Below are 13,499 nucleotides of genomic sequence, written 5' to 3'. Positions count from 1 at the left end.
CATTTTTTTTCAGAATTTTTGATAGAATTTGTCTGGCCGGTTCAAACCGGTATGAAAAAGAACACTCAGACTTCCCAAGTTCAAAACACTATTTTTTTAAGATAAAAAATTAGTCTTAGCTTTTAACTTTTTTGCTTATTAGTTAAATCCGAAAACCGTTAGTCCATATCCGACCCATCCTACACAGATCAGTCAACCCCAAATCCTACGGGGCACAATCCGATTCGTTAACGATACGTGTATCGTCAAAGCCAGAAGCACCGAGTGAACCACTACAGCTATCTTCTCCGACCCGATCGTAACGCACAAAAAACCCTAACTAAAACCAGCAATGGCGGTGCGTGCGACGGTGTTACGCTTCCCGTCGGACGCGGACGCTCAGGACTTATCAGGAATACCGTGGGGAGTGACGGTGACGCCGTTCGCCGCCAAGGACGAGAACGGCAACTCGCCGTTGTACGGATCGGGCGGTGATCTGATCCCTAGGTGTGAGAATTGCTGGGCGTACTACAACACGTACTGTGACCAGGAGCAGTGGGCGTGGACTTGTGCTATTTGTGGAACCCTAAATGGCCTCAGTTCTGAAACCATTGCTCGTTACTCGTCTGCTGATGCTCCTCCGGAGGTCATGTCTTCGTTCATCGATCTCGAAATGCCTGGTAATCTTCGTACTCTGTTTCTGCTTATAATAGCTGGAGTTGTTAATTATGTTAAACTGTTTAATTAAATCGGTTGATCTGTGATTAAGGTTACCTAAGAAATTAAGCTCCATTTACTGTTTTAGAGAAGTGAAGTGCCTCATTGCTATAGGTTTTATTATTCAGTAATTCATTGTGTTAATAATGCAAATGTGGACTGATACACAAAATGGCGAATGTGTATGGCACGAGATGCTATTGAAGCTGTTATATGAAGTTGTTGAGTCTGTTTTAGTTATAGATTTTAATGAAAATGTGGCCTAATGCAGGAATTGGTGAATGTTTTTTACAGTGGAAGTTGTTTTTATTGTTTTAGAGGCGAAGAACTTCAGTGGTATAGGTTTTATTATTCAGTTAATTCATTGTGTTAATGCAAATGTGGACTGATACACGAAATGGCGAATGTGTATGGCACCAGATGCTATTGAAGCTGTTATATGAAGTTGTTGAGTCTGTTTTAGTTGTAGATTTCAGTATTCATTTGTTTACTCAGTTGCATACCAGTGAAAATGTAGCCTAATGCAGGAATGCGCAAGATATGGCAAATGTTTCTTGCACTAGATGCAATTGAAGCTATTATATGAAGTTATTGAGTTTGCTTTAGCTATAGATACAGTATTCATTTGTGTACTCAATTTCAGATTAGTGAAAATGTAGCTTAATGCAGGAATTGGTGAATTTTTCTTGTAGTGGAATTTATTTTACTGTTTGTTTTGTAGATATCAAGTTTTTTATGTGTAGACATCAATATTCAAATCTGATAATGCAAGTTTTTTTCTATATGTTGTAGTTGATGGTTCTGAGGAGGAGGATATGCATGCCAGACCTGTTTATGTTGCTGCTATTGATTTGGCATGTAAGATTCTGCTGTTTATATCAATATTTTTTATTGTTTTTTACAACTGAACATATTTCAGTTGTGGGCAGAAAAATGGATTTGCATTGGTGAACATGTATTAAGTATAAATGTTTGAACAATGGGAAGAAAAGATGAAGTCCATTGTTGTATTTTAAGTTTTATGAGATGAGTTTGTGTACGTGCTTAATGAACATTCATTTATTCTGTTTGCAGCCTCAGAAGAGTTTCTAGAACTTACAAAAAGTGCTTTGTTAGCAGCTCTGGAAGGTTGGTAATCATGGATTCATGGCATTATTATCTAGACTTCTAACAATACTAGTTTAAATGCTAAAATCCTGTTTTCGTGTAGCTCTTGCGCCTGGATCTCTTTTTGGGCTTGCTACATTTAGCCACAAATTAGGTTTATATGATGTGCAAGGACCTATTCCTGTGGTGAAAAATGTTTTCTTGCCCGCTGACTCTGATGGAACCCTGTCAATTGAGCTTGAAGATGCCATGCCATTGTTTAACTTTTTAAGTTTGTGACAAATTTACCCTTGTCTTCATGTCAGTTTTTAGCTATTAGGGAACAAAATAAAACGGGTTGAAAGTTTCACAAAGTGTATTATTAATTCATATAACTTCCTAAATCATTTTATTTAATGATTATTATTGTATTAGTATGGTTTGCACATTCATGATTGACTCATTTATATATGTATAACAAAATTAAAGTGGAGAAAAGAGTGCTTACGGATAAAAGTGACATGCTTTGACACATTAGTCAACCCGTTCGACGCACCCATCTTGACAGCTGGCACCTCTAGTTTTGAAGGATACATTTGCAGACGATTAAACTTGATGAGATCTTTAATGACCCTTATCTTTGCTACAGGTAGATACCTGTAAGGATCGAATTGCATCTGCACTTGAAACCTTGAGGCCAACATCGTCATGGGAAGGAACAGGCAGCGGACAAGGATTGGACAGAATTTTGCTGGGAGGACGTGGTTTTGGGCTAGCAATGGAATCACTTATCTCATACCTCGGATCTGAACATGGAAACACTTTCGCATTAGGTTTGCTTATGAAACAAAAAGTATTATGAATCAAATTAGAATTCTGTGCCTTTAAAATGAAATCATTTGCAGCCCGGATCTTTGCTTTTCTTTCTGGGCCTCCTGATTATGGGCCTGGGCAACTGGACACAAGAAGATATGGTGAGCAGTATGCTAGCAGAGGAGAGGACGCTGAGCTGGCATTACTTCCTGAACAAACACCATTTTACAAAGATTTGGTACTAATCTGATTATCTATATGTGAATTAAAATTTTGTGTTCTTCATGTGATATTTATTTGTGAAATGTGTGCTTTTTACAGGCTGCAGTCGCTGTTCAAGCAGGCGTTTGCATAGACATACTTGCTGTTACAAATGAGTACACAGATCTTGCATCTTTAAAGTTTCTTAGTATTGATAGCGGCGGCTCATTGTTTTTGTACCCAAATACTGATGATTCAACACTTCCTCAAGATATGTAAGTAAAGGATTCTTTTGAAATTAGGTTTAAATCTCTGTGTTGATAAGAATTTTTTTTGTAGGTATCGAATGTTAAGTCGTCCATATGCGTTCAATTGCGTAATGCGGTTAAGGACATCCACTGAGTTTAAAACGGGAAATTCTGTAAGTAGCTGTTTTTTCTAGGCCTGTAAACAAACTGACGTAGTCTAGTTCATATGTTCATTTATGTAAGTAGCTGTTTGCATTCATTTATGTTCGTTTGTTTAAGTTTATATGCCAATATATTCATCTTAAATTTTTTAGGCTCATTACAATGTAGTCTAGTTCTAATAACTTTTTAGGTCCTACACACTGTTGTTCACATTTACTTTTAATTGGTTTTAGCTCAGTTATGTTCGTTAATCTATGTTCAGTTATGTTCGTTTGTTTACGTTGCTGAAGCGATCGTTTATATGATACTGAACAGACATAAACGAACATGAACATGCTCATTTTCATAACGAACAAACTCGAACAGGACAACACCGTTCATTTTCAGCTAACGTTAGACAAACGAGCAGAAAACGCTTTGTTCGTGTCTGTTCGGTTCTTTTACAAGCTTAGTTTTTTTCTATTACACAACTATCATATGATTCTATTTTATCATGCTTCTAATGAATCTACATTAATTATTGCTTGCAGTATGGTCATTTCTTCCCTGATCCACAGTATGAAAATGTTCAGCATGTTATTTGTTGTGACTCATTCGCTACCTATGCTTATGACTTTGACTTTGTCAAAAATGAGGGATTTTCTAGGTAATATGATATGGAAGTTTCCATTCTACAAGTTTCATAAGCATTCCTTGTAAACTTGCAGTTTCACAATCTCAAAAGTAGAGGTTGAATTTTCAATCCATTTACTTATAAACGGCCATATGGATCAAAGTCAAACCAACAAATTTTGCTAAAAATGGAAATGGGTGAAATGATTTAAACCGGTCAAAAAGTCATCTAAGATGTCTAATTAATTCTAGGCCTGTAAACAGACCGATGAACACGAACGTAGTTTCTTGTTTGTGTGCTTGTGTTCGTTTAGGTTCGTGTTAATAGTATACTACTAACGAACCGTTCACGAATGTAAACTAACACAAACAAACAAACATAACTTAACATAGATGAACAAACATCAATATCTTGGACCTAAAAACTAAATAAAAACAGAGTAATTTGTAATTGCTGTTATTTTAATTTAATTAAACTATAATAAATTGCAATGTGCTTAAAAATATTGATGAATATGTAAACAAACTGACATAAATGAAAGTAAACAAAAACGAATGTTCACAACTGAGACATGTGCTCATGTCAGTTCGTTAGTTTATTAAAGAAACAAGCATAAACAAACTTCTCGCTGAACAGTTCACTAATGGTTCACTTACTGTTTGGTTCGCTTACAGGCGTAGTTAATTCTTATAACCTCCTAAATCGTTTTATTAGATTAGATAATATTGAGATTATCTAAAGTAAGGAGTGTTTGGGTAATTAAGATTATTACTGTAATAAGGTAGCCTTTGTAATAGTGCATGACACAACTGATTACTTATAACAAAAAACTATAAAAATGATCAAAAAAGTATTTACGAGGCAACATTTCACTCTTCACCCACCAGTTTCAATTCACACTAAAATATTTATCTGTTTCAACTCGGAGCACATTCTGACCACCTGGTACACTAGCTCTAATAAAAAGCAATGTATTGTTCTGTATTGTGGTTGCAACCTTTTTTTAAAGCCTAATTTCTTTTTGATAAATTAAAGCCTGATTTTTTTTGTGGGATCATTTGATGTGCAGACACACTGCTGAGCTTCCTATGTTACAATTGGCTTTCCAGTATACTGTTGTTGTGCCCCCAGAGGAACTTCCAACTTCTGGCACAGGTGCGACACATAGGTATGTATATCTGTGTCATAACTTTGCATATCCATTTCGTTCGTTTAATTAAACGAACGAATATGAACACATGTTCCATTTGTTCATTTATGTTTGTTTATATCTGTTCACTTACATTCATTCTTTTGCGCTTTTTAAATACTCATTCATATTTATTTATTGCTAATATTAATTTCAAATTAAATTGAGTTTCATATTTTTAAACCCTTAATTGCAGTTTAAAATCCAGTTTGGTATCTTTGTTTAGTTTTAAAATTTTGGATGCAGTTGAAAGATGATGGTATTCTAGACTTCAATTTCGATATTCACCTGTATTTTTAATTGGTGTTTATTTATGTTTGTGTTCGACTGGATATTAGGTTCCTTTAACTCTTTGTGCTTGATCGTTTGTTCAATAAAAACGATATATTTATCCTTCAATAAAAAACGAACACGAATAAGTAAGCTCTGTTTGTTTAACTGTTCGTGTTCAATTGCTCGTTCAGTTAAAGTTAAATGGACAGACATGAACGTGCCTCATTTCGTGTTCTTTCGGTTCGTTTACAGGCCTAACTTTAGAAGTTGGTGTTAGATGTGTTTATGCTATCTGAAGTTTTAATAACTAGCTGATCAAAAGTCTGAATGTTTTTACCTCATATATTTTTTTATTAAATCAATGGATAAAATGGCCGGAAATATCATTTAATGCAGATCAAAATACACCATCAAAAGGCGACTTAGAATAAGAACAATGCAGTTTGGAGTTGCACATAACATCAACGAGTTATACGATAGTGTTGATCATGAAGTTGTTCTTTCAATACTTGTTCACAAGGTAAACTTCTTTACAACCTTATACATGTGATTTTCCAGCTTACTGTGCACTCTCGTCACAGGTGATACTAGCCTCACTGAGTGAAGGAGTTAGAGAAGGCAGGATGTTATTACATGATTGGCTTGTAATCCTCACAGCCCAATATAATGAAGCATTCAAAATTCCCAACAGTCAGTTTAGTACCTCATCGGGGTCACTTATTGATGTCACGTTTTCTCAATGTCCACAATTACAAACTTTGCCTCGATTAGTATTCGCTTTACTTAGAAACCCGCTTTTGCGGTTCCATGAAGAAGGCATTCACCCCGATTATCGAATCTACCTTCAATGCTTGTTCAGGTAATGTCATTAGTTTGATTATTTTGAACATTTTAAGGTTTATTTAATATTTGTGTTTGATGTAAACGAATAGGGCTTGTTCATGTTATTCATTTAACTATAACCAAGCAATTGAAAGAACTTGAACACCTAAACGATGTATATTACTGTTTATGTTTGTTCGTTAAGAAAATGAATGCCTTCATGTTCATTTGTTAATATCATAAATGAAGATTTTATAAAACAAATGAACGAATGTAAACTAACAATTAAAAGGTCTGAAGTACCATCATCTTCACAAATCCAACATTTTAAAATTAATTAAGGATATCAAACTGAGATTAAATTTAGTTTAAGTGTTCTAAAATATGAAAGCCAAATTGATTTTAAATTAATATCAGTAATAAATGAGTTTGAATGAATGTGTACATAACAAATGTAATTTAACGAATATAAACGAATGAAACATGTGCTCATGTGCATTCGTTTAATTAAATGAACAAATAATTGTGTTCATATTTGTTTTATTAAATGAACGAACTTACTGCCGAACATTTCACGAACCTGTTAGACTGCTACTAACTCATGATATAACTATAATAGTAGATTGCAATGTATCATCATATCATGAGTTAGTAGCTTAAAGTTTTGATAAATTATATTGGTTACTTGCCAAACCATATGTTTGATTATATAAAACATTGAAGGTTATTTAAAATTTATTACTAATTATTTGTTGTAGCGGGCTGGAACCGAGCTCTCTGCACCGTGCAATATATCCGCTTTTGACATCGTACGCTAGTCCCGATAAACTAGCATACCCTCGTCATTCATTGAGCCGTGCTGCTTTAATGACAAGTGAAAGTCCCATATTCTTCCTTGATGCTTTTACAACATTGATTGTATTTTATTCTTCTACAGCTGACCCTACACTACCTTATCCTCCACCTCATGACTGTAAGCATATGCACCCTTTTCTTTTAAACAGCAACGCTTTCTTAATAAACGTGTTCGACTTAAATTATAGGTTTGTTGAGAAAAACAATAAACAAGGTGAAACAAGAAAGAAGCATTACTCCTAGACTGATGTTTATCAGAGGTGGTCAAGAAGATGCTTCGGTGTTCGAGAGCTATCTAATTGAAGAACAAGATGTTGATGGCAGTGGGTTTGCAAATGCTATGGGTTTTGTTTCTTTTCTTGAGGAGATCAGTCAGAGTGTTATGGAATACATGAAGTAGAAGAGTTGTACATATCGCATCAGGGGTTGTACCTTAACCAAACAAGAGTTAAAAACTTAAAATGAACCATAGAGAGTTTTGAAACGTTGTTTTAGACAAGTTTAGACTTAAATATCAAAATGAGGACTACCCACATTGTTTTTGAATAAATAACATGTTGAGAACATATTTGGGCCAAAATCTTGAGACTGGAATTTAAGACAATAGGTTGCTTGCTTGTCACCGTCTTAATTATTGATTATCGTGTGGTTTTAGGGGGTGTTTGGCCTAGCTTATTTAACAAAGCTTATAGCCTTTTTAGCTTTTTTTTACAAAATAAGTTTACGTAGGTGTTTGGTTTCGCTTTTAAAGTTTATGCTTATAAGCTTATATAAGCTAGTTTGAATAAGCTTATTTGAAGATGGTTTTTTAGCTTATTTGAAGAAGAAGCTTATTTGTGTAAGGGTGTAAGTTACTCACTCGCTCTCAAATGGTGGTGGATTAATAATTATTGAAGCAACTTATATTGTAACAAATTAAAGAATGGTGGATTTAACAACTTATTATCAACTTGTAGAAGATAAGCTAATCCAAACATTTAAAAAGAGCTTATCAAATAAAAGAAAATAAGTTATAAGCCACTTTAAAATATAAGCATGAGCTAAAAAATAAAAGCTAGGCCAAACACCCCTTTAGTACTTATTCATACAATAATTACATTAGATCGGGGTTTTTATATGGTGACAATGGGTTACTAACTAATAATTGCTTGTGCTAAGTTTATAATTATAATGAGTATTAAGAAGGTAGTGAAATTAATCAAGGATGGTTTTTATTTGAACGTATGATACTAGTCCTTACAGCAGAAAGAAAGGTATTGAACTTGTTATGGACCGGGATATTAGCAAAACATATTTTAAGTTTTGTATTTTGATGTTTATTTAATATTTAATATTTCATGTTTTTCTAGTTAGTTCCATGCTTATCTAGTTAGTTTGTTTTAATTAGCATATGTCCTAAAAAAGGGGGATGGTGGGGATGCTCACATATCACGTAGTTAGTGGTTAGGATTGCGGAGTAGTTGTTGCTTTTCATGTAAGGCTATAAAAGCCATTAGGTTATTTTATATTTTTAATTTTTTATGCAAAAAAAGTTTGGTTCTATAATTCTAGTCTAGTTATCTCTCTCTTTTTCTTGTGAAGAAACCACATCACTCTTCTATATGTTTATTATAGTTTTTGACACACCAATTACATATTCTATATATCTATTTTTATTGAGTAACTTTCTAATATACCACGACTCAAACTTCTAATTTATAAACTTCAAAGTACTAATAAGATAAACTTGCAAACAAATACATAAACTAAGAGGGAATTTCAACCATTAAACTATTAATCATGTTCTAATTAATTAATCTCTTTCGAATTACCACTTTAACTTTCACTTTTTTTGCAAAACAGATCCGTTAACTTTCTTGATGACTCGTTTAAGGATTAACTTTCGACAATATCAACAAATGAAACTCCTTCTAACCCAAACATTAAAATATTGAATTGATACACCTCCACACAATTAATATATTTGTTCATGTTAAAAATAAACCCTAACTCGTATACACTTAAAAGTATTTTAGTTAAGTGGTTATAATCAAGCTTGCTTTAAAAAAAAAAACGTTTAGAAATGTACATCTCAACACATTTTTTTTGGCTGAATGGTTGTCATCAAGTTTCATGGGACGAGATGTCAACAATCTATATTGATTTTGTCACTTCAAACCTGATTTACCCAAAAACATCGTTAGAAAGGAACCTATAACTGTTGTAAAGCCTTTTTAAGTCGGGTTTCAAACATAAGACCTCAATAATTCTAAGCCTTAATAATTATGTTGATAAACCAGAAGAGCAATTATATCATAATCATAATCAAGTAATAAAGAAGTGAAATGGATACATGAATTGACATAATAAATGAGTTACACATGATGACAAATTGACCTTATAAAATGCATGTTCTATTATTTCAATTTGGGAGTTATGTCAATATGTTCAGTTAAATGGATTAAAAATGTGTAACAGAAATAACAACAATTCATTTTTCTTTTTTTATTAAACGGTCAACAAACATAAAATGTATAGGTATTTTGTACGAGATGACCCAATGACAAAAGACCACCGCTTACCCAACCCAACCGTACAGAGCCCTTAAACATTGCAAAGTTATCTCCAGTTACGAAGAAACTCCACCCGTCCAAAGACTCGTTGATCATAAAACTACCCTCGAGATCACAAATCCCCATTAAAAAACCCATAGTCATAATTTAAACAAACAACAACAACAATAATAATAATAATAATTAAATAACAAACATGTTTGCCATAAAAAAACAAAACATGGTCATAATTTAACTCTTATATTTCAATAATAAACAAAAACAAGTATTATTTAATGTTAGAGTTAATGGCCATTTTTGTTCATGTGGTTTGCTATTTTCGCCACTTCAGTCCAAAATTTAAAATTTTGTCAATTTAGTCCTTATAGTTTTAAACATTAGCCAATTACGTCCCCCCATCTAACGGCATCCAATTATGCCGTTAGTTTAAGGGGTAGTTTTGTCTTTCTTATGTTTATTTTTAGTTAATAATCATTTTCGTCCCTATTGTTTGATGTTTTTGCTACTTCAGTCCAAAGTTTGAAATTTTTTCAATTTTATGTTTAATTTAATTCTTTTTTTTTTTGCTACTTCAGTCCATGATAGAATTCAGTGGTAAAGTGGTCAGGGTAATTCCCTAAAACCGAACTATACTGAAAAAACTAAAATCGTTTCTTTGATTAATGCATAATAATTAGGGTTAGAGATTAACATATCATCGCAAACATCTGGGTCGAAATCAAAAATACCCCTTGAACTAACGGCATAGTTGGATGCCGAAGACGTAATTGGCTAATGTTTAAAACTATAAGAACTAAATTGATAAAATTTCAAACTTTGAACCATTCACGACTAGAATCATCCAAATTAAACTTGTCAATCTCTTCTGCACCTGTCAACAGCAGCAGCAGCAGCAGCAATCATACATTAAATGGATCATACGCAGATGTATTCAAACAAACTTCAATTCAAAACGAGTGCCATCACAACGCGTAAGTAACTTAACCTAAAATCCATCCTTCACAAACGGCCATCAATTCCCCACAATATAATATAAATCATTATCCCAAATCAATTTCACCACAATCTCAATCTCAATCCACACACATACATGTCGTATTACAATTACGATAACAGCAACAATAACACCGCACCTTCTGCTCCACCGGCGCCGGAGCCCCAATCCAAACCCGGACCCGGCTACCCTTACAATTACCAGCCACCACCCCCATCTCAACAACCTTCGTACGCCTACAATTACAACCAGACCCAGAACCCTAATTCTGCTTCCGGGTATGGCGGTGGGCAATACGGGTACCCGTCGTTTCCGCCGGGTACTCACCCGGAAGTAATTCGGAGCTTCCAGATGGTGGATTTGGATCGGAGCGGGTTTATTGATGCTAAAGAGTTGCAGCAGGCGCTTAATTCGGCTTACCACAAGTTTAGCCTCAGGACTATAAGATTGCTCATGTTTCAGTTCAGGAACCCTAGTCATCCTTTCAAAACTGGTTTGTTTTTGTTTTATCTTTTGATTTGATTGATTCTGATTATTGGGTTTTAATTTGATTGTTATTATTGCTTAATATTAGTTAATTTTGCTCAAATTTATGTTGTTCTAATTCAAGATTGCATTTTTACTTCAGCTCATGAAGGACACCAATAAAGGGTTGATGGGTTGTAGTGATTTGAATTATGATATCAAATGTTGAAGCAATCTTGAATTATTGATCGATTTGAAATATGATTATATGAACATGAACTCGTGTTTTTGTTTTTCTATTTACGCGTATAGTACAGTATAGTAATTCGGATAACATAAACTGTAGCTAAGAGAAATAGAGCAAACAGCCTTACAAAAGTACTAATAAAGATAGTTTTAAACTACCGATAACATAGCATGCAATGATAGTTGAAATCTATGCAGTTAATGCTGAAAAATATCAGATATCCGTCAAGGACCGATATTTGAGATATAGGTGGGAAATCGGAATTTTAAGATCATGCAGAATTTATATATATATGCAATTTTACACTAGCATTTCATCATACTCTCCTACCATTAACAATTTAAACTTTTCCAACTTACTAAACACTAACAATTGTAGCAAGTAGGACGTGATTAAGACTTAAAAACACTGACATTTAACACTTAAAATATATAATTAAGACTTAAAAAACTAATATCGGGAAAATCAGTGATATATCGGTCAATATCACTGATGCTATCGGTACCGATATTTTGACCGATATTCAGCTAGAGGTCTGATAACTGCTATAGCACTGATATCGACTGCATAGGTTGTTATCACAATGCATTAGATTTTAGTTATAATACAAGATTTTTGTTTGCGATGATTTTCATTCTCCATATTCATGTTATATATTTGGTTCTTTTCAGGGCCAAAAGAATTTGCTGATTTATGGACTTGTCTTGGCCAATGGCGCGTGAGTGATTGATCCTGCTTTCTAATCGTATACATAGAAATATTGGGTTTTTCTTGTCATTTTGCTATACAATCCTGTCTATTTACTTTCTTGGGTTAACAAAAAATTTTGCTCTAGAATTAAAGTTTTGATCTTGGCATTTCTTCATTTGTTTCTTTTTATTCGGTTTAGGCTATCTTTGAGAGATTTGATAGGGATAGAAGTGGAAAAATTGATGCTGCAGAGTTAAGAGAAGCCCTATATAGTCTTGGGTATGCAATCCCACCTTCTGTTCTTCAACTCTAGATCTCAAGATATGACGACCAAAGTGGAAGAAGAGTTGACCTTTCATTCGATAGTTTCGTGGAGTAAGGCTATTTTTGTAATTTTACTATACATTTTAACATTTGAAGCTAGTTTCTTGTCCAATTGTAATAATCTTTTATTTTTTTTTAATTTCAGGTGTGGCATGATTGTGAAGGTGAGCAATAACTTCTTTCTTAAGCGGGATGCATTTACAACGGATAAATAGATCATTTTGCCTTTACAGATTATATAATATTGGCACATATTTTGCAGGGTTTGACAGAGAAGTTTAAGGAGAAGGATACGCGATACACGGGTTCAGCCACGCTTTCATACGAGACGTTTATGACGATGGTCATCCCGTTTCTTGCAGCCGAATAATCGTGTTAATACTTGGTTGGTATTCGATTCGTTCGTTTGCTTTTTGTGGGTCATTTTTAGTGAACTAAGTTGTAAAGTTGGAAGGAGATGATTGTAAACATTGATGGCTTGTTGGAACTGTTTCTTCTATGCTACCCATGGGTTTGCTAGGAATGATTCTTTGTACAAAACAATTATTAATTCTTGTCAGTTTTGTTGTGTGATTGATCTTTTAACCTGATGATGAACACACCAAATTTATAACATCAAATAACTATTTATTAATTCACCACTATACATTTATTTGCTAGTATAACCACCATCATACTCGGTAAGACATATTCGTAATAAAGCTATTGATAAGGTTTATGAAACGTGAGATGTAGGTAGATCGTACTTCTATAAGGATGAAGAAATTGCTTAGAAGAAACATTGGGTGTTTTCATGATGTCTAAACAACATAAACAAAACTTATTAAAGCACCCATAATTGTTGCATTTTTCTCTCAATCGGATATGAACCTGAGTATACGTGGAAGCGAGAGAGAAGAGGGAACATTGAAGGTATGGGTGCGGACGAGCTTCAAACGACTTTGCGAGGGATAAGGTAGGAGAGAGAAGGGGATGGAGATGAGGAGAGAGGGAGGTGACCTTACGGTCCGGCTCGTCCACCGCTGTAAACTCTCTTTATAAGTCATCAACATTAATCTTGCTTTTTCAAGAAGTATCGATTAAATCCGGTCTAATTTGTTCATCCCAAGTCAGTTTGGATTTGCCTCTACTTATTCATACCACAACTTTCCACAACTCTACACTTACGCTATCATTCTCCTATCCGAATGCCCAAATCATGTCAATATCCTCTCTTTTATCTTATCCGATATATCAGTCACCCTTAAGGCCCTAAGTTTTTCCAATAAC

General features: G+C 34.1%; 1 protein-coding gene and 1 pseudogene across 2 annotated transcripts; both read left to right on the top strand.

The window, feature by feature from the left end:
- The first annotated feature begins 324 nt into the window (after positions 1-324).
- Positions 325-7,424, top strand: LOC143601905 (protein transport protein SEC23 D-like). The gene is made up of 14 exons (XM_077079180.1): positions 325-659; positions 1,489-1,554; positions 1,771-1,824; positions 1,907-2,074; positions 2,418-2,615; positions 2,688-2,833; positions 2,917-3,071; positions 3,136-3,217; positions 3,737-3,852; positions 4,889-4,987; positions 5,678-5,801; positions 5,863-6,140; positions 6,862-7,076; positions 7,147-7,424. Exons 1-14 carry the CDS (start codon positions 332-334, stop codon positions 7,356-7,358), a joined length of 2,241 nt encoding a protein of 746 aa, XP_076935295.1. The 5' UTR covers positions 325-331; the 3' UTR covers positions 7,359-7,424.
- Positions 7,425-10,600: 3,176 nt separating this feature from the next.
- LOC143601903 (putative calcium-binding protein CML48) lies at positions 10,601-12,865 on the top strand (annotated as a pseudogene). Its single transcript, XR_013147745.1, has 5 exons — positions 10,601-10,997; positions 11,888-11,934; positions 12,106-12,281; positions 12,376-12,394; positions 12,493-12,865. The product of XR_013147745.1 is annotated as a putative calcium-binding protein CML48 (transcript).
- The last annotated feature ends 634 nt before the right edge of the window (positions 12,866-13,499 follow it).

Source organism: Bidens hawaiensis, unplaced genomic scaffold, assembly GCF_021521415.1.
Source record: "Bidens hawaiensis isolate Kalapana, Puna unplaced genomic scaffold, B.hawaiensis_p1.1 tig00057610_1, whole genome shotgun sequence".
Lineage (NCBI taxonomy): Eukaryota > Viridiplantae > Streptophyta > Magnoliopsida > Asterales > Asteraceae > Bidens > Bidens hawaiensis.
The sequence above is the reverse complement of the archived record's forward strand: the minus strand, read 5'-3'. Positions and strand labels throughout refer to the sequence as shown.